The sequence below is a fragment of the Daktulosphaira vitifoliae genome, unplaced genomic scaffold (assembly GCF_025091365.1).
Source record: "Daktulosphaira vitifoliae isolate Bord-2020 unplaced genomic scaffold, ASM2509136v1 Scaffold_3, whole genome shotgun sequence".
Taxonomy (NCBI): Eukaryota; Metazoa; Arthropoda; class Insecta; order Hemiptera; family Phylloxeridae; genus Daktulosphaira; species Daktulosphaira vitifoliae.
Window position 1 is genome coordinate 12,406,514 of NW_026099574.1, and position 21,442 is coordinate 12,427,955.

General features: G+C 26.7%; 1 protein-coding gene and 1 long non-coding RNA gene across 9 annotated transcripts; one reads left to right on the forward strand and one right to left on the reverse strand.

The window, feature by feature from the left end:
- Positions 1–237: 237 nt before the first annotated feature.
- On the reverse strand, positions 238–19,929 carry LOC126902335 (uncharacterized). Of its 8 annotated transcripts, none has more exons than XM_050679491.1 (7): positions 19,781–19,929; positions 17,543–17,726; positions 14,589–14,790; positions 9,902–10,146; positions 8,506–8,604; positions 7,752–8,451; positions 7,272–7,681 (listed from the first exon to the last, which is right to left on the reverse strand). In XM_050679491.1, exons 1-5 carry the CDS (start codon positions 19,870–19,872, stop codon positions 8,545–8,547), a joined length of 783 nt encoding a protein of 260 aa, XP_050535448.1. In that variant the 5' UTR covers positions 19,873–19,929; the 3' UTR covers positions 7,272–7,681; positions 7,752–8,451; positions 8,506–8,544. The 8 variants fall into 8 exon arrangements, with proteins under 8 accessions (XP_050535454.1, XP_050535450.1, XP_050535451.1 ...); XM_050679492.1 differs by having other exon boundaries at positions 7,275–7,681; positions 7,752–7,877; positions 8,143–8,604; XM_050679493.1 differs by lacking the exons at positions 7,272–7,681; positions 7,752–8,451; positions 8,506–8,604 and adding exons at positions 248–371; positions 3,523–3,587.
- Positions 4,909–7,015, forward strand: LOC126902345 (uncharacterized). Its single transcript, XR_007703192.1, has 3 exons — positions 4,909–5,477; positions 5,955–6,126; positions 6,380–7,015. It is a non-coding gene; the product is annotated as an uncharacterized LOC126902345 (long non-coding RNA).
- Positions 19,930–21,442: the final 1,513 nt, after the last annotated feature.

The following is a 21,442-nucleotide window of genomic DNA, read 5'->3' on the forward strand; positions in this document are numbered from 1 at the left end:
GTTTTAATTTGTTTTTAAAGGCAGTTCTTTTTGATTTTAATCTACTTAATTAGTTATTGGAATGACTCAAAATTTGGCATCCTTCATTTATAAATAGAATAAAGAAAAAAATTCATTAAATAATAAAAAATTGATTTATTTGATTTGAGATAACAGACAATTATCTATAATCATAGATCTAATATAATAACAGTAAAATTATATACCATTAATATTCGGATTTGTTGATATTATTTTTATAAGGATTGATTTTCTTATGATAACTTTTTATAAAACTATATTTTAATAAATGTAGGCTGCAACATACATTTGGTATCAAATAAAATGTAAACAGAAAATTGTAAACTTCCATCAAGCAACAACAATTTCTGCTAAAAGTAGAAAAAAATAATATAAAGAAAGTGGTGATTGAATTTTGGTAGCAAAAATTGAATAAGCTGAAATAATAAACAGCATACATTTGATAAATGCAACAATTAATAATACTATTAGGCGATAAATAACAAGGAATATAACCAAACCAGATGGGCTATTTGACAGGGGAAACACTAGTGTGCCGAACACAATAACGTAGACAGTACTGGGCTAATATAAAACTGAATGGCGTCGAGCAGTTTAATTGAAAAAAAAAAAAAGTAAAACTAATAATAATTAATAAAACTAATTAATAATATATAACAGTATGTAAATATTGAAGCCGATACGTGAGGCGAAAAACTGTAGTTTGGACGAAACGACTACAACGTAATGTTGCGGCGGGTCATCGAGAGACGTGTGGCACTTGCTGGACTTTGTACCGTACCGTAGCGTATCTCGCGCAGTGTCATGCAATCAAACTACCATATTCACGTAATAGGGCGATTGGTGATAAATATGGGACGGGTCGCGGGGTTTCGTGTATCGTGAAGCGACGCGGGACCGTGTCATATTAAAAGTGATAATTTTAGTTTACCATACTAATGGTGTATTTTACTCAAAATTTGAGCGGTAAATTCAATCAACTGTTTTCAGTAGATAGAAAATATATTTTAAACGCGGTGACAAATTCATTAATTATTAACAATTCGATGGACAGATATTTGAGAAAATTAATACTGAAGTCAATAGAGCCACAAGTATTAAGAACGAAAAATTCAAACAAAAGATTAGTTCATAAGCAAACTGGCAAATGTTGTTTATAAACATTAAGAACGTTTTTAGCACTCGGCCCCTTTCAATTATACAAACTTATGAAAGCAACGTTGCCAGTTTGCTTATAAACTTATTTGTAATTAGGGCCAGAGAAAACATAAAGGAGTGACTATTGGGTAAAATAAGAGCCGTTTATCATCTTACCATTTGATAGACAAATTATTTATTCATTCGTGCAATATGTTCATAGTATTTACCTTCATTATAGTTTGATCGACCGGTTATTTGAAATTGTCGCTCTTACTTTTTTCAATTTATTGAATATATATATATATTGTACTATACATTTATTTTGTTTATCCTATTATTTGAATTTGTTTATCGTATTTTTGTCTCAATTTCAGTATTCATTTTCTCAATTATTAATTATCAAATTAATTAAATATTTATAAATTTAACATAAATATGTTGTTTAGTTTTAACTTTATTACTCCACAATTGCTTTCTTACAGTACACTAGTATTTAAATAATTTACGTAAGAAAAAAATTTAAAACTTATATTTAAAAACAAAATTTGGCTCAGTATTTCAGAAATTATTAATACTTTTGTAATTAGACGATTCTAGGCCGCGCAATATCACCCGCGCTAAATACAAAAATAGTAATAATTTCTGAAATACTGATCCAAATTTTGTTTTCAAGTATAAGTTTTAAATTTTTATCTTATGAGTAAGTTAAATATGTATGTTATCATTTAAAAAAATAAAGTTATTATACTTATATGGGATAGAGGACGAACCTAAAAAGTATTTAACCACTTTTATGTTGAGAGATAAACAGTACTCAACGAAGGAAAAAAAAAATTCTCTTCTTCTTTTTTTTCATAGCTTTAATTCCAACTACTTGGGGTAGTTAGTAAATTTCTAAAATTATTATTACTTTAGAAATATTTAGTGGTCAAGGATAAATCATCATTCGTTAAATTTAATTAAACAAAATTTCAAAAATATTTTTAGTAATATTTTACATAATTTATGTTTAATAGTTTTATACATTTATTAAATTCACAACTTTGTAAAAAATTATTAATATTTTTAAATTTGAATTTAAAAGTTAAACAAAAAATAGTGTATAACCGATTTCATTATTATTATTTACATTATAAATTTAATCTCAAATAAAATATAAATAAAAATTTTAAATTTCTATCAAATATAACAAACATTTATGCTAAAAAAAGTAAAAATAAATAATTTAAATTTACTAAAAGTTAGAATATTACTAATTACATCATATATAAAAAGTATCAAATGTTATGTAAAAAGAAAATTTAAAACTTCTATCAAATATAGCTAACATTTGTTCTAAAATAAGAACAAAAAAAATATCTTTAATGTAATAAATGTGGTGCTTGAATGATTTGTACCAAAAATTATCTAAGCCGACATAATAAATAGCATACATATTACAAATTTACTTTATTTTCAATACTAATGGGCAGTAAATAATTTATAGAAAAATAACACAACCGGACGGCCGAGTAATAGCAATGATTTTAGTATATCTGAGCGACAATTTCAAACAATAGATTTCAGCAGACGGAACAGATATTAAAAACGGCGACGAATTCAAATAAAATATGTAACAATAAGCAATCTGACAACGTGTTATTGGTAATCGTAAAGAATGATTTCAATGCTCTGTCCCTTTTAGTTATATAGACTTATGGAAGCAACGTTGCCAGATTGCTTATGAACTTATTTCTGACCCATGGGACACGAACAAACGCAACCGAGTGACTACTGAATAATGTAGGATCTTTTTTTTGTATCTTACCATTTGGCCGTCAAGTCACGTTCTCTCTTGTAATATATATATATATGTACTATACTTTTATTACTTTAATATTGTTCAGTGGATTATTTGAATTTGTTGTTCTTTTAGCTCGATTGACTTCAGTACTTATTTTCTCTAATTCTTGTTCATGAAATTCAAAATAATCAATGAATTTGTCACCAATATGTTGGATAAGTTATAAATGTATGTTGCTATTATAGAAAATAAAGTTTGTACACTTATAAGGTTAAAAGACAAACCTTAAAAATATTTAACTACTTTAAATTTAAGAGGTCAATAGTACTCAACAAAGCCTTTATATATATATATATATATACGTATAACATATGTTTAGTAATATATTATGTAATTTTTATGTAACAGTTTCATACATTTATTAGGTTCACAATTTTCTAAACGATTATTTATATTTTTAAATTTTAAGCTGCAATATATAACCGATTAAATTATTATTAATTATAATATTCATAGGGTGTTAAATAAGCAAGGAAACGGATTTTTTAACTTACTGAACTAACCTACTGGTTACTTACTGAACACTCTGTATATTATCTCGAATGAAATTCAAAACTTCCATTAAACATTACAACAATTTCTGCTAAAAATAGAACAAAAAAGAATAACTTAAGTAACTTTATTATAAGTGGTGTTTAATTAATTTGCACTAAAAATCTTCAAAATCGTCATACTACACGTTTAATAAATTCAATTTATTTACAATACTAATGGGTGATAAATAACTATACAATAACAAACTAATAGCAAAAAAATCTAAACGTGATGGTCTATTTATAATAATTTTAGTTATTTGAGAGATATATTTCAACAACCGTTTTCATCAGAGAAAAAAATATTTTAAAAACGGTGACAAAATTCATTGAATTTTCAATTCGATGGACAGATACTTAAGTCAATCAGTCATAAGTAGAAAGTTGGCTAAGAAAGTATATATCGTTGTAAAGGATAAAGAATGAATTCTACAAGTATTTAACCATTTATAAATTGAGAGAGTGTTAGTGATAAATCAATACTTCTGTAATACTAATTAAATAACACATTATGCATATATTTTATTATTGTTTGTAATATTTCAGGCAATTTTTAGTTAACAGTTGTAGACTTTAACTTTCTCTAATTTTTGTTCTTCGAAAACAATATAATCAATGAATTTGTCGAATATTTATTGCTTTAAAAATGTATGATGTTATCAAAAAAAAAATTAAGTTTTTACTCTTATAAAGGATAATGGATAAACTTAATAAGTATTTAACCATTTATAAGTTGAAAGACAAATAGCACTCAACAAAACCAAAAAAAAATTATTTTTAAGATTATTACTTAAGGAGAAATTTATTTCTTAATAATAAATCAATCACTCTGTAAAGTTAATTAAATATCACATTATATATATATATATAATTAATACTTTTAAAAATACTTTACACAATTTTTGTGTAATAGTTTTCTTACATTTATTAAGTTCATAGTTTTATTAACAATCATTTATATTTTTAAATTTTAAATTTAAAAGTTACAAAAAAAGTTATTATAGTGCATAACCTATTAAATAATTATAAATTACATCATATATTTAGTCTTCGATAAATTGTAATAAGAAAATGTAAAACTTCTATCAAATATATCAACAACTTCTGCTAAAAATAGAACAAAACAGAATAAATATAATGTAGAATAAGTGGTGCTTGAATAATTTGTACAAAATATTGTGATAGCCGTCATAATACACATTTCATAAATGAATTTATTTACAATACTAATGGACGATTTATAACAATTAGCAAGGTAACATAAAAGACCGAACTATTACTAATAATTTTAGTTTATTTGAGCGACAAATTCATTGATTGTTAACAATTCGACGGACAGATATTTGAGAAAATTATTATTGCAGTCAATCGAGTGACAAGAAGTTAGAGCGACAAATTCAAATAAAAGATTAGTTCATAAGCAAACTGGCAACGTGCTGTTTATAACGTATTTAACGCTCTGTTCCTTTAGACTTCTCAAAGCAACGTTGCCAGTTTGCTTATGAATTTACTGCTTTACCGCAGGCCACGCAACTGAGAGACTATGGAATGAGACGGGGATTCGTTCTATCTTACCATTTGCCCGCCAAGTATCGTACTTTCATACAGTGTGTATTATATTAACTGTATTATATATTTATGATATTTTGCTTGGCCGGTTATTTGAAATTGTCGCTCCTACTTTTTGACTCGATTGACTTTCGAAAAACTAAAAAGTATTTAACCATTACTCAAAAAAAAAAAAACATTCTCAAGATAATTATTATTTTAAGATAATTATAATTAAAATAAAATTGGGGAAAAATTTAATTTCATAATAATCTTTGAAAGTTTTGATATTAGAATTTTGTAATGGATCACTTGAAAACAGTAGTGTTATACTTCAAAATAAATCAGCCAGTTTTGGAGTACTTTTTGAGCGAATAAGTTTACTAATCAAAGTAAGAATATGCATAGTAATTTTTTATTTTAGTTGTTTAATATTTAAGGACTTTAGTTAAAATAACTCTAAAACTGCTACTTTATAATGTAGAAAACTAATTAGTTATTTGTCAATATTAAATATTTAATATAATTAAAATTATAACTTAATTAAAAATCTTTTAACATACGTTTTTGTAAATTTATTCTTTGTTATCAATACTATATAATTTAGATTTCAGATACTCTAGATCAATTACTGCAACAATTTATTATAAGTGTTAATTTACCTTTTAGAATAATTAAAAATACGGTTTTAAAGGAAATAATTGAACGAGGTTTCTTAAATAGAAAACTTATGTCTTCAATGAAAATTATTGAGAATGACTTTCATAAATTATCCTTCAAAATAAAATCTGAGATGATTAAATATGATCATATTACTAAGACTGCAGATTTTTAAAAATTAAATAATATATTTATTTTTATTTGTGTAGGTACCTAATCAATATATTTTATATGCAGTAATATAATATATCTTGTTAGATCACACATTGGAATAATTGTCACATGGATCAAAGATGATTTATTAAGAAATAAAAGTTTTTAACAATGAGAAGACTAGAAGGGTCACATACATATGTTATCTTAGTTAATACTAAAGATGAAGTATACATAAAGTTTGAAATATTAGATAAATTATGTTATTGTGCTACATATAATGGTTCTAATTTTGTAAAATATTTTAAGTAGGATCTATTTAAATTAATATAATTAATAACTATAAAGTTATTTATGTTGGTATTGCTAATTATTTTAATATATATAAAATACATCTGAAAGTATTAATTTTTTCATTTATATAAATGGAAAAATCATGAATTTAAATTAGTTCAAATTAAACCTTTATTATATTTTTTAGAACATTGGTCATGTATTTGATGATGAAATTACTGAAGTCTCTAATTAGTTGCTTGTGAACAATTCAGTAGAAGTAGATGATGAAATAGGAGAAATTGATGTTATCAATTTGAGCATTCTAAATAATGAAGATCAACATTATCAGTATAAGTTACCCAAACAATCCAAAAGTGTAAATATTACCCAAAATAACCGATTTTGTGCACACACAATTAAATAGAAAGCAACTGTGTCAAATAAAAATTAATACAAGTAGATTACCATCCATTGTACATTTAAAAAGTAAAGTTTTAGATCAAATATTTTATTTGTTTAAATAACAATTTCTGTTTAGGATTCTAAAAAAATTTTGTCTAATACTACTTTTAAAAAATCTTATTGGAATTCTCTTATTGCATAACACATCAGCTGTCCTCATATCGCACTCAGTAACATCTATTTTTTAGTCTTCCTCTACCTCTTCTTCCTTTAACATTAATTTCTATAACTGTTTTTACAGCTTCTGTTATTACATTGAAATATATCTAAATAATTAAATATAGAATAGTTTAGACACTATTATGGGAAAAGTACTGTCATAAAATCAAAATTTTATAGTAGAATGAAAAACCATCTATCTAAATTGTGTGAACTTATAATGAGCGTTCTAGTTGAAATGAGTTGTTTTCAACTATTTTTACTGAAATATATTTATTTTGGGCAGAGACTTTAAGGATATGTATGTACTCTAGGTTGTCCATAAAAAGACAAAAAATTAAATTTTTTTTTTTAACTAAATATCTTTTCCATGTTACTATTTTTATTATTAGTTATGTAATACATGAATGGTCTAATAATCGGTTAATAATTACACAAAATGAAGTATAAATATTTATTAAATCTATACTACATTATAATCATCTACTATGGCCATATACAAACACAAAATATGAACTAATGTACATAAATCTTAGTGTGATATTCATGACTAACGATGAAATAAAATCTTTAAGACTAGTGTTTAATACTGTAGCATTTTTTTTTTTCATACAGACACAAGTTTATTCAAGAGTTTCAGGCAGTAGTTAAATGCTATTACAATAACAGTAATTGTTAAAATTATCTTTCTGTGTCATTAATTATAATAATATAAGGTTATTTTAATGGTCCTTTTAATACAATTTTTGGTATAGGGTTCGGCATTGACATGTTTAACTCTGGAATATAAAGAAGTACAGTTGTATAATCTACGACATTGAACTACGTGTTATTGTATGTATTGTCAGTGTTTAAGGATAAATCTAAAATCTTAAGTGAACTTTTCCTGAAAAATTAAAGTATTATTTAATATTATTTATTCGTGAATAACATTATAAAAATAATTTAATTATTACTAATTTTTTTTCCATTTGAAACATTGATCCTTATGGGTATCCTATACACAAATTTCTTGTTTGTTTTGTTTTGATTTGATGATGCCATAGAGGTGTCCATATTGTAAACGACAGCTGCTAAATGACCTATATGTTCTGACTGACCATTAAAAATTTTACTACCTGGTACTTTAACAGGGATCGTAAACACGAATTTCGCTTTATTCAATGGAAGATAAACTTTCGCTGTACCATAACGTGAAGAAGACTTTGAAGTAATCGAATTTGTAATGTTTTTAACATCTGACTTAGGGACGAATGAATGGGATTTGGGAGAGCAAGTTCATAGCGATTTGATTTTTTAAAGCTTCTAACTAACTTATAGGCAAAGACTCGTTATTTTTATCATTACCCAAGATAGAGTGTTTTTTAGATACTTCTTTAGTTGCCTTGGAGGAGTTAGTTTTACGAATGGTCCGTATCATTTGAAGTTTCTCACTAAAAGCGTCTGCTAATACAGACAATATAACGTCAGCGTTGTTACAAATTTTTCTATTTCAATGATGCCGTTGTTGTATTTCCTCATATTTTAACTCGAGTTCTTCAATGAATGTGTTGCCTAAATTGTTCGGTGCATTAACAGTAAACGTCGTTTGTGTATTTACGATTATTTCAGGAGTTTCAGCAGATTTTATGTTTAAATTTGTCCGAATTTCAGTAACTGATATAATTTTACCTATAAGTATTTATTAGAAAATCATTTAAAAATATTTACCTGTATTTTGATCCTTTAATCTAATTTTGTTGACTTCTGTCAACGTTTTGGTTTTTTTAACGCCAGTAGACATAGAGTTCGTTTTGTTGGATGATGAAACTATGCAAAGTAAATATTTATTTTTACCATTAATCACTAAGCATATTTATAATTAAAAAAACAACTGTTTAAAAGTCATTTGTTAGTACAAAAATATTTAAAAGTTAAAGACGTGTTAACGTTGGGGTAAGTTTTAAAAATTGAAAAAATTCCCTCGTTTCCCGTAAATGGGAGAAATTTCCAAAAAAATTACAATTTTTCAATTCAATATATTTCGTAATTTTTTTCACTTTTTTTTCTTAAAACTACCATAACTTTTTTAAAAATTAACAAAACAACTTAAGTTTTTTTTTTTAAAACCTTTGATATTTTCCTTTTATTTGATGTTATTTTTTTGAAATTTTAACACTTAACCTGCTCAAAGGAAGGAATTTAAAATAGCAACTTTTTTTACTAAAACTAGCTTTTTCAACTTAACTTTTGAAAATGTTCCGAAAATACTGCGTCCTTTAAACATATGTCAAATTAAAGCTTACAATAAATATTATAAGTTCAAAAAAAAAATTTGTCCAACACCTTTTCTTCTGTAAGAAAATTTAACAAAAAATGTAATTTTTTGTAAAAATCACTGTTTATTATGAAATATTTTAATATTTTAATATTTACCATTATTTTTTTTACATTGAAAACTTAGATATTTTTCTTTCAATTGATATAATTTTTTGAAAATCTTATTCTAAACCTCCTCGCAGGGGGAATTCAAAAAAATAATTTTTGCACACAAGTTCAGCTTTTTCAATGTAATTTTTGAAAATGTTCCGGAAATATTGACAATTTTATTTAATCTTAAATTAAAGCTTATACACTTTACTAATTTTCAAAATTTTTTCAATTTTTTTTACTAAAAACTGCCGTAACTTTTTTAAAAATGAACAAATCAATATAATTTTTTTTTTATAGATGCTTGATGTCTTTACCTATCATTTGGTGTATTTTTTTTATAGTTTTAGTTAAGTAAGGTGATGTGTTGTTTTAAAAATATTTTTGTATTATAAAAACTAACAATTAACGGAATTTTCAAAAAAGGAACAAAACTATGCAACACAAATGGAACGCATTATGTAAAATAATATACATGTATTAAAAGAGTGCATATTACTAATAGGTTATTAAATTTATTAAGAGCCTATTATTAGTTAATAGTTTATATCAATATAAATAACAATTTCATAAGTGTTTTAAGAATTTATAAGAATCTATTGAACATTTAGTTTTCTTTCTTTTCAATACTGATATTTTTTTTAGAGAAAGTTTCCATAAGTTTTTGGACATATGACTCGATTTTGTATTTAATTACATTTTTTTCGCGTTTTTTTACTTCCTGAAGAAATTTGAAGTAACCATCATGTTCCATGATTTCAATATTTCTAGGTGTTATGTTTTCTTTATATTTTCCCAATGCGCGTGGCTTAGGATGTGTTACTGCTACAATAATATACAGTGATTCACGTATTTCATTTGTTTTTGCCACACCAATTCCTATGTTAATGGAACTTTTCCAAATTACAGTAGTTGAAAGTCGACACAAAGTATTATCCATATCTACATAAAATCATACAGCTTAGCAAATAAGTAATAATGAGTTTATAAATGTAAAATTATTTAGCTACAATTCTATACTCATAAACGAGGGTTTGTCATCAAAATATGACGTTAGGTAAATCGTAATAAACTGAGATCCTACACTTTTGTCCAAAATGAAGTTTTACATTAAAATGACATAAAATCTCCGTTCGCTTCTTCTTGTTAATAAACGTGGCAATCACAATATCATTATTTTTCCTTCCATTCTGAAAAATGTATTCACCATGACGTATTTGCATTATTAATTAAAATATTGATAAACCAATAAAAAAATTGTATTTAATAATTCGCTTTTAATGTTGAAAGATAACAAATATTAAAAAAAAAATTGAATTAATTAGCCACAACGAAAATTTGTAACTTTCATGGCGCATTGAAAAATTAGAAAGAAAAGGGTCGCCAACCTACTGGGCGAGACAATGTATTGTCGGACCACAGTAGGATTTTAAAAAGAAATTAAATTTTGTACATTAAAAAACAATTTTAAAATAAATAGAAAAGTATTAAAGGTTGAAGTCGATGTCAGTTGAGTCGTTGATAGTAGATGTATACCAAAACCTCGTGACAGTTGTCACATAACCATAATAATGAGGGATGACCCTATACAAGGCCGTTGCCCGTACCTTATAAACTAAGGGGAGTTGATTTTTGAAAGGAAAAAAGATAAAAAAATACAACGGTCCAATGAAGATGGAACACGCAAAAAAAGTAAGGTGATAGTTAAGTTAAATTAAGGGGACTTTATTAAAAAAAAAACAAAAAAATTAAGTTATTACGAGGCAAAAAAACCGAACGGTCAAAAACCTCGTCTAAAAATTAAAGGGGAACAGAGAGAAAAAAAAACAGATATTAATAAAAAAAATTCTAGTTACACCTACACTTTTACAAATAGATAATACGATGAACGTCTTACCCACCGGCTATTAATCACAGCATTACCGCTAAGTACGGTGGGTATACGTCCCAAGTAAGCGACTGGTTTTAAACAGTTAGACTTAGCTTGCAAGACGTTCATAAAATGCATTACGTTATCACATTATACTAATGATACATACGCATCACCCCATAAAATATAATATAAAACCTATAAAAAAATCACAAAAAAATATAGATATAACATGACAGGTGGTTTTGTCACACGTCTGCCATGTTGCGGGATCTAAATAAAAAAAATAGGGGCACCTAAAAAAAAAATTTAATAAAATAAAAAAACAATTCGCCACACGTGCTTAAGGCACGGCGCACTAAAAAAAAATAGGTATGGCTCAAAACATAAAATAATAAATTATACATTACCAGACCCGAAGGGCTACAGAAAATGGAGGCAGGATTAGACGACGCCATTAAAGAAAAAATTTACATATTACAAATTTAGCGGCTTTACTTAGAGAAGTCAGATTAAAATACTCTTTTACAGCTGAACAAATCTACAATGTAAACGAGTCAGGATTTTCCACAGTGGCAACAAAAACTCCAAAAGTGATCAGCCCCATTGATACTCGCTGAGTGAATATAAAAATTTCGTTCGACGAACATGGGGTCACAGTGACGTGTGTATGAGCTATGAGCGCTACTACAAATTACATACTTCCATTTTTTATCTATCCTTTTAGCTTCGATGCGAAGCTGAGAAGGTATTGGTTTTACTAAGATATGTTTTTTTTTTTTTTTTTTTGTGTCTGTTACCACTTTTTCTCAGCTCTCACCGAACCGATTTCTTTCAATGATACAGGGGGGATTCAAAACATAAAAATGCATTTAGAAAGTAGAACTTTTTCAACTTAACTTTTGAAAGTGTTCCGGAAGGTCTGACACTTTTATATATATATTAAATTAAAGCTAATGTAATATACTTTATAATGGTAAAAAAAAATTTCGGACTTTATTTTATCTTCATGGTAAAAACAGACATTAAACTTAATAAAAAAAATACGATTTTTGTAAAAAAATTCTTTTTTATATTTTTAACTTTATAATGCTATAACTTTTTGAAAGATGTATGGATCAATATAACTCTTTTTTATGTAGATGCATGATGTCTTTACCTATCATTTGGTATAATTTTTTTATAAATCTGACTTTTTACCTGCCCACAGGGGGGGATTCAAAATGACAAATTTTTCACAAAAAATTGACTTTTTCAACTTAAATTTTGAAAGTGTTCCGGAAAGTCTGACACTTTTATATATATATTAAATTAAAGCTAATGTAATCTTCTTTATTATGTAAAAAAAAAATTTCGGACTTTATTTTGTCTTCACGGTGAAAATGGCTACCAAATGCTATTATTGTGTGAAAATTATCGATTTTATTTATTAGAAAAAAGTTAACAGCAGCCTATGCGTTACTATTTTAACAATCTTATTTAACTTATTTCATGCGATATCTTCAAAATCTTCATCAATATTTGAAGTGCAGTTTTTGCAATTGTAGAACAATAAATCACCTACTCCAGCACATTTATCATGAGCCTACTTTTTACAAGAACAACATTCAACCCAACCTTCTCCTTTGTGATTTTTTGAATAAGTTCCAAGACATATTTTACAAAAGTAATCATCCTCTTCTTCAGAACTTATTGCGTTAGACTATTGTTTTTTGGTTTACAATTAGATTTTTTATTAGTTTTAGTTTTTTTTAAATCTAATTTCTTTTTAGACTTCAATTCTTTTTTTCTTCTTTGTGCATCACGGGCCTCTTGTTCTTGTCTTAACTTTTCTTTCTCGGGTGTATCAGTTAAAATTGTTGATTTCATCTTTTTTCTTGTACGATTATTTTTCGTTTCACCTACTTTTGGTAGTGGTCTTATGTCTTCAGAAGTTACTAATAGTTGGTAATTCAATGGCGACGGTATTATTTATTGAATCAGCAGTCAATGGTCTATCAGTAACAGCGGAGCACAAATAATCTTCATCAGTAAAAACATTTTTATTAAATGGCCAGATACCAGTTTTATTAAATCCAGATATAATACTTTTTGGGGTTGCTGCTAATGGGAGAGCTTTTTTTACTAATGACGGTATATCATAGATAGATAATGGGACACCAGGGTGAGAGTCCATCCATCCACTAGCTGTATTATGATAAAATGTTTTGAAGGGACCATAGACTGATACATCCAATGACTGTAAGTGGTTAGTAGTATGTGGCGGAAACGATAACAATACTATACCATTTGCCTTTTTTTCAATTAAGTACAAACATTCCACGGCAATATGTAAAAACAAGTGAGAGGAAAAGTTGGGAAAATAAAGACATGATGTTTGCTACATCAGATGTCACAAGCTATGTTTTAAGTCTGAATGCTACCGCAATAAAATATAATATACCCCTATTTACTCTAAGAAGATATTTTAAATAACGAATTCATATTTCAGTGGGAATAGAAATTGATGTGAATTTCCTCAAAATTTAGGGAGGTATAAAAAACATTTTCTGAAGCACAAATGAAGGAGTTGAAACAATGCGTGATTAATATTGACAAAAGAGCTTATGATCTTCCACGAAAACAGTTTTTTATTTTATGGTATGACTATACTGAAAAAATGCAGTGGCCCATAGATTTATTGCAGAAAAAAAAACTGCTGGTGGAGGTTATAATAAATATTTTATGATAGAATGTGAGCTAACATTAAGAAAACCTGAGTCTACATCAGTTGCTAGACTCATAGAATTTAATCGACCGGCAGCGTTGTAAAAGTGTTTTTGTTTTATGTGTTTAGGGCCTTTAAATTAATTCAATAGATAAAACTCAATCAAATAAATATTAATTGATATTTGTCAGCTTATTCGAAAAATATCATTACGGTTTACAGAAAAAAAAAATTCAATTTATGACACTGCTGGTCCAACAGTAATAAAAATCTTAGTAAATTAAGCTTCTTCATAGTGAATAATAAGTAATTCAAAATTTTAACCTTAGAGTTATATACAATATTTAAATACTTTAACGTAATTTGATCAATAATAATTTATAAAGATAATCAATACTAATAAATAATATAAAAGAGAATATGAATGATTATAATCATTACCAAATAAACCAAATAATTATTTTTACACAAATAACAATATTATATTAAAATAAAAATTAACAAATTTCAATAAATATAGATAGAATAGACAATTAGACAATTGTGGTTCAATAATTATCAGAAAACTTAAACTCAATGTTAATGAAAAAAATGTCTAATAGGTAGTTGAATAAAAATAATAATTTACTGGTTATTATAAAATTTAATACGATATGAGGTATCACAAGTTGATTTGAACAATTAATGCTAATATGTAGCAATTAAATATCACAGCAAAGAAACAAGTTATTGAGCTAATTAAAAATATTTTCAAAACTCCCCTAAAATTCTTATACGGGATAGTTATAATTTATTATTATTACTTACATTTAATCATTTCATCCTCATTTGCGTCAAAATCAAAAGGCTCATCGTCTTTATCAAAATTTATATACAATTCATAAGGTATTTTTCCTATGTCATTAGAAACTAAACGAGATGAGAATAATAGTCCAAAAACTGAATTGAATTTATCATATTGTCCTGTTCTGGCTGCATAATTTGCATATGACTGTGCAAAAACATCCAACTATAGATCATATTATTGTTATTAAAAACGTTACGATACTAGTAATATAAACAATAGTTTTAAAATGTATTATTGCAAATCTTTTAATTAAGTGTTCAAAAATATATTTAGTATAATAAAGTATATGACCATTATTTAGGAAGTTATTAACATTTTTATACCTAGGCGAGAGAAACAAGTGCGGCCTGGAAATGTATAAAGATGAAAACTACAAAAATCTCGGTTCACCTTCAACAGGTGAAGCGCGGGTTTTGTTAAGTAATTGTTGAAATTACTTTAAATTGTTAATACGTTTGGAAAACTGGTCCAATAATTGTTATCGACCAGTTATTTTCTTAAATAAGTCATTTTCTATTTGTTAAGTTGATTAAATATTTATGTTATCAATTGAATTATTAAAGTTAATATCTTTATTATGTATAAGGCAGTGGTATCATTTCAAAGTTTATTAGAATGGGGGAAATTTTTACAAAGCCGCTCGTTTTGTTCGGTTCAGTTACTAATAACTCAACTCTATTATATTTAATATAAAAATTATCATGACAGATTTTTTTTCTAAAATCATTTTGACAATAATAAATAAATAATTTTCAATGGACAAACTTTTAGAATCAATTCTTTGAAATAAAAAATATATTTACGATGAATATAATTCTTATTAATCTTGTAAATAATTTTCATTTAACTTTTAAATGTATACATTAACAATATAAGAAATTTTAGTAAAAACATTTAACAGTACCTTTTAGGACCAGAAGTATAGTGTAATATTATATTATATATACATATATAATATTTCATATAATATGATGTTATCATTTGTACATGTATGTCACATATTATGATTATACAAGATCACCAATACAGGATTCTCTTATTTAAAATACAAAATAACCCTTTAATAATGCAAAAAATCTCCCTCTTGTAGAAATTATTAAGTAATGCCTACACGCAGGACTCTCTTTTAATTAACCAATTAGAATACAAAGTCTCAGCTTCCAGGATCACGGTAGAGATCGCTAGGCTACCCTCTTCGAACTATAAAAAGCTATTTTTCCCCATCTAAACCAGTTCTTTCGGCGATTTTAAAAGATACAAAATCTATGACACTCTACTCGAGATTTCATTCTACGGGATNTACAAAATCTATGACACTCTACTCGAGATTTCATTCTCCGGGATTTAGTCGATTTTTTAATTAATTTGGACTTAGAATATTTTTCTTTAAAACTAAATGACACTTAGAAATTTTAAAGTGAATTTTGTTTTGGTGAATCTTTTAATTTAATTTAATTTGTTCAATCATTAATAAAATTTTATTTTTCTTGTTGTGAGACTAATATCAAATAATATTTTAAACATTACATCTTCTTAAAATTATTTTATTTTAATAACAAATCCAACTTAACCTTAGATTTTTATTTAATAATAAAAATTTATTGTGAGCTTTTCTTATTGGGTAGCTAGTCTCGTTGCTAATGTCTTTGTTTTAACAAACATCGCGCCGGCAGACAACACAGAGAAACTTACGAGTATATTTGCAATGTTTAATTTTTATCCTGGTGATTATTATGCCGCATCCTTTCAAGGCGATTTCTAGTGCCGGGACACATTGGGCCACCACAATTTCGCCTTGATAAATTTTTTATATAGATATAGATATTTCTGAATCTTGTTTTGGCCAGACCAGAGGAAAATTTAAGAAATATTGGTATCGATTTCTCAATAAAAAAATACTCTCTCAAAAAAAATATTTATTCAACGCACGTAAAAAATTAATAAATACAGATTATAAATTATATTATAATAAGATATAGAGTGTTTAAAATCTTTTACAAGTAAGATCAGCCATAGACTTTGTGTAATTGAATCATATTATTTAAAGTCTTGAATCGTTATTTTTTTGTTAGTAATTATATGGACTATATGACGTATAGTATAAATCGTATACATAGTGCGTTTAATGCGGAAATCAACACTGGATTACTTGAAATATTATTGTATTACATAGGACGTATGTTAAGTACAATTTAACCTATGCTTTCGAACTTCCAACAATCTATTGCGCAATAAAACATTAATAAAAATTAAATAGGAAAATTAATAATTAAATAAAGAAACAATTAATGTGTAAATCATATAATAAATATTATAGACGAGACATTTAATTTTTATTTTAATTATAATTTAATAATAAAAACCACATAATTAATATAACTAAAAACCCTCCATCTATTAATTTATATTTTATTTAATTATTTACCTTTAACATTTCATCGACCAAATTAATTAATCTTTCATTTCTTTCCTTTTTATTTTTGGTTTATAACAATAGACATGTTTAACATACATTTTACTTAAAACATACGTTAATAGGTTTTGATATTATAAAAAACAATTTTAGGGTATAATACTAGTAACTAAGGTTTAAACACTGTGTTTAAGATACAATGTTTTTAATTTAATGGTAATGTAAAAACCTGTGTTGTATCTGAATATGGTAATAAGGAGAGATGCTGTTGAAAGCGAGCTTATTTTTTATTTTAAATAATTAAGTAGGAAATATTAAGTTAGATATTCTATAGATAAAAATTAATTTTCACTATATTTCTTAGATAAATTAGAATTTATTGAAGAACATGTTCACTTAAGGTATGATTCGATCAGTAAGTGTGCGGTAGTAAGATACTATGATAAGTTTCCAAAAGCTGATAACTTTTTACTTATTACTATTTATTTAAAAATTATTTACTTCATTATTTTCTTTTAGAGGTCCTACATTATGCCAATTTCTGATATTATTTATTCCAGATAAATACTGTGTTTTTATTTTAGAATGCATGTCTATATCATCTTCCATTCCTTCATAGTAACCAATATACTGTATGTGATCACAATTTAAATATTTATCAAATTCGGCCCATGATTTATCTAAGCTGTAGAAATAAGTGTATTTTTAAGTCTTGACAACAATTTTTTAAAAATTTTTTTGTGGAAAAAAAATAATGGTCTTCAATATTACTAATAAAAATTTCACATCAACTGCGCAAACATCAGTCGTCCTCGTACCATATTTAATAACATCCCTCCATCTCTTTTTGTGGTCTTCCTCTACCTTTTCTTCCTTCAACTATTCTTCCATAACTATTCTTACAGCTTTCAATTCCTCTTTCCTCATAACATGACCAAGTCTATTTTCTCTTATCTTATCCACGGATAACACTACACCTATACTCCTTCTTGTTTGATTGTTCATTATTTTATCTTGTTATTCCACTGTTGTAATAGGCTCTATATATAAAATACAAAACACAATCAACACTTTCTATCCTCTAAAACAGCCAAACACATAACTCCCACGATCACGCCACAAACATCCGCTCCTTTTCAACACATGCAAACGCTAAATAATCAAATATCAAACAGTCGAATGTTACTCTTTATTGTCCATAGTTAAAGAAACCCTTTCACGATGTAAACAAATTATAGAAGACCTAAAATGTGAAACCCAATAAGAGCTGGACGATGATTATCCACATCTATGAAAGGGGACCTGGGAAATGCACCAAGAACATCCCTGGGCTCATAGTTTCGTCCTGTTTCGATTTTATCCCAATGCGCGATCACGTCGCGATTATCGTCTGGCTCTGTTTTGTCTACTCGTGAAAATTGTAAAAATACTTTTTATGTTACTCGTGCCTGTAAAAACTGATTTAAAAATATTATTGTACAATTTTTCCTCGTGTCAATTTTGCATTGCTAATCTTTTATCATTGTTTTATGTGATTATAAAAATAAACTTATTAAAGACATTGTCTATAAATTAGTGATTATTCGAGTTTGTGTGTTAATTGCCATCCCATAAGTTGAAACTGTACTATTAAAAGATTACATAACTCAGGTAAGATTATTCCAATCTAATGTGCACTTCATTACAAGCAATAACAGATTCTCGAACCACACTGCCCCGATAAAATCTCAAAAAGCATTCACTACATAGTTTAATACCACATATAATTTCTATTACACTTTTACTCTTTATTAGTTAAATTACAACAAAGCTTATTTTAAATTACGACAACACTCATCCATCTAAGCATTCTCATCTCTGCTACACTCATTCTCAGCTCTACTTTCTTGTCAACCGCCCAATACTCTGAAACATACATCATAGCTGGTGTCACTACAGTCTTGTAGAATTTACCTTTCAGTCTCATAGGAATTCTTTTATCGCATAAGACACCAAACGCTTAAAATCACCTTATAACTGATATAGATAAAACATTTCACCTAAATAAATAAAACATTTCACCTTTTCTATCACGTCCTCACATATCGTTATTGATTTTTTCATTTCACCTACCTCGTGTTCTCCTATGTCAAACTCGTACTCTATATATTCTGTCTTATTTCTACTTATTCTTAAAACCTTTTCTTCAAATGCTGATCCTCACACCTCTAGCCTTCATTTATTTTCCTACCTATTTTCTACTATTAACTTTATATCGCTAGCGAACCACATACACCACGTCACCTCTCCTTGTATTTCCCATTATTGACTTACCAAGCATAAATCCCAATTGGTTTTTAGGTATGTTTCATTTTTTATTTTCTTATTACCTTTTTTTAATTTTTCATACTACGACACATAAGCTTTATGCCTCTATAATTTTTCACACTCCTGTATATCTTCTTTGCCTTTAAATATCGACAATGCAGTATTATTCCTCCTTTCTTTTGGCATTTTCCCTTTTAATAAGATTTTATTAAAAAGATCCTTTAACCACCTAATGTCAATACCGCCTGATATTTTCCATTTTTCTATTGGTAAATCATCTGGTTTATTATTTTTCATTGTTGCCTCTCCAATACCTCTTTCTCACTAATTAAATCTACGAGTCCGTTCCATGAGATATACTCAATTGTTTCTTTTGGATACTCCTTAATTTTTTTACATTTTTTAAATGGAAAAATACGAATTAATACTCACTCTGTTTTTAGATTACCAGATGTTCCATAGCATATATGTAATGTTATTAATAATTTTAATAAAATCATTAGAATTATTTTTTTTGTACGCATATAAATTGATAAATTTATATATAGAGAGAAATTTTAGTAATCATTAGATTGCTCAACTATTTAATACGTTAATAACGGTTAATTATATTATTCATTAATTTATATTAATAGCATAGTTAAACACAGATGCGAAAAATCTACTATCGTCATTACCAGTATTTGTACAAAAACGCTTTATCTGTAAATAACTTAGTACTGTTGAGTTTTATTAGAGAAAAAAATAATATTAAATTACGTTGAAATATATTTTTTTTTTTTACAAAACTCTTTTGTTAGTGCTAATTTTATATTTTCGGTCATAGCTAAGTATTTTACATAAGACTAAGAAATTTTATCTAACTAATGTAATTATTTCAAAATTTTAGAAAAATTAACTTTACTATCTTTAAAATATTTTTAGCACGGTATTGAATGTAATGTAATTTAATTTTCATTAAATGTAATGTATATTGAAACTAAAGAATATTATAGATTTTTAATGTAGAAGATGATAAAGGGAAAATGGTTTATGCTGTTCGCTGATGATATAGTGTTAATAGAAGAAAAAGGGAGGAAAATAAATAAAGGTTAGAGGTGTAAAGATGAGCTTTTGAAGAAAAGTTGTTTTAGCGTAGTCATTTCTCCCGCTAATGGATCTAATAACAACGTAATTCAGAAGCTGACTTCCTTTTAATAACCTCTACATCGAATATAACTTTTGTATGAGTTTCAATTATGAATTTTTCATTATTGAAAAGGTCGTTAATACATTGCCACGGTAACTTGTAATTAGTTTCAGTCATAATGACTGAATTGTCTTCGCAGCTTTTCCTTTTAAGGTCATTTTGTAATGTCATAAATAGAAAAATAAAAGAATGTTTGTATGTTAGAAATTCTTGGCTACGAGTCGATAAAGACTAAAAATTTGTCATTGAATTTGGACCAATTTTTGTATTCACCGTCAAATTCAGAAACTATTTAATTATTGTTGTGACCAAGTCGCGCTTTCCCGATCATTTACTTTTTATTTTTCCATCACTCTACTACATTCAGTAAGAGCTTTGAAATAATCATTTACATAGTTGTCTCTATATTTTTCTTCGTCGTCTTGCTTCGACAACTTGTCCTCGATTTCGGACTGTAGTTTTTGAAACACGTTCCAGCTTTCTTCAAACTTATTTTTTATTAATTTTAATAAATGCTCGATATCGCTATCATTATTGAAAATTTTGACATAGGTCTTAAATTTGGTTAGCTGAGGCTTTAACACCCCTTTTCGGCAGCTTACCTTCTCTGTCATTATTGACAGTTGCGGACGATAACAGCACTTATTATGCTTTAGCTATATTTTGTTATTTGTAAATTGCGTTTTCTTTTGGCCAACAACTTAGAACGGATTTAGTAAACTGGTGCTCTATGTTGCTACACATAATTTTAATAAAATTAGATAGCACAACTTTGAAGTCGTGGGAAACCGTTTCGCCTAAAACAAAAATGTCAACTGTTGAAGGTTTAATACAGTTTTTAGAAAAAAGGATTCAAATTTTAGAAGCGGCAGAAGCTTTTCGTAGGCTTTTAATTAAAGTTGACA

What these genes read in the sequence shown, in the direction of transcription:
- LOC126902335 (XM_050679489.1), bottom strand. Translation starts at nt 19,872, where the DNA reads ATGCGTACAAAAAAAATAATTCTAATGATTTTATTAAAATTATTAATA. An exon ending in CTCTAAAAGAAAATAATGAA is followed by an intron (nt 14,791 to 17,542) that starts GTAAATAATTTT and finishes TATGATCTATAG; the next exon opens with TTGGATGTTTTTGCACAGTC. An exon ending in TGAGGATGAAATGATTAAAT is followed by an intron (nt 10,147 to 14,588) that starts GTAAGTAATAAT and finishes GATTTTATGTAG; the next exon opens with ATATGGATAATACTTTGTGT.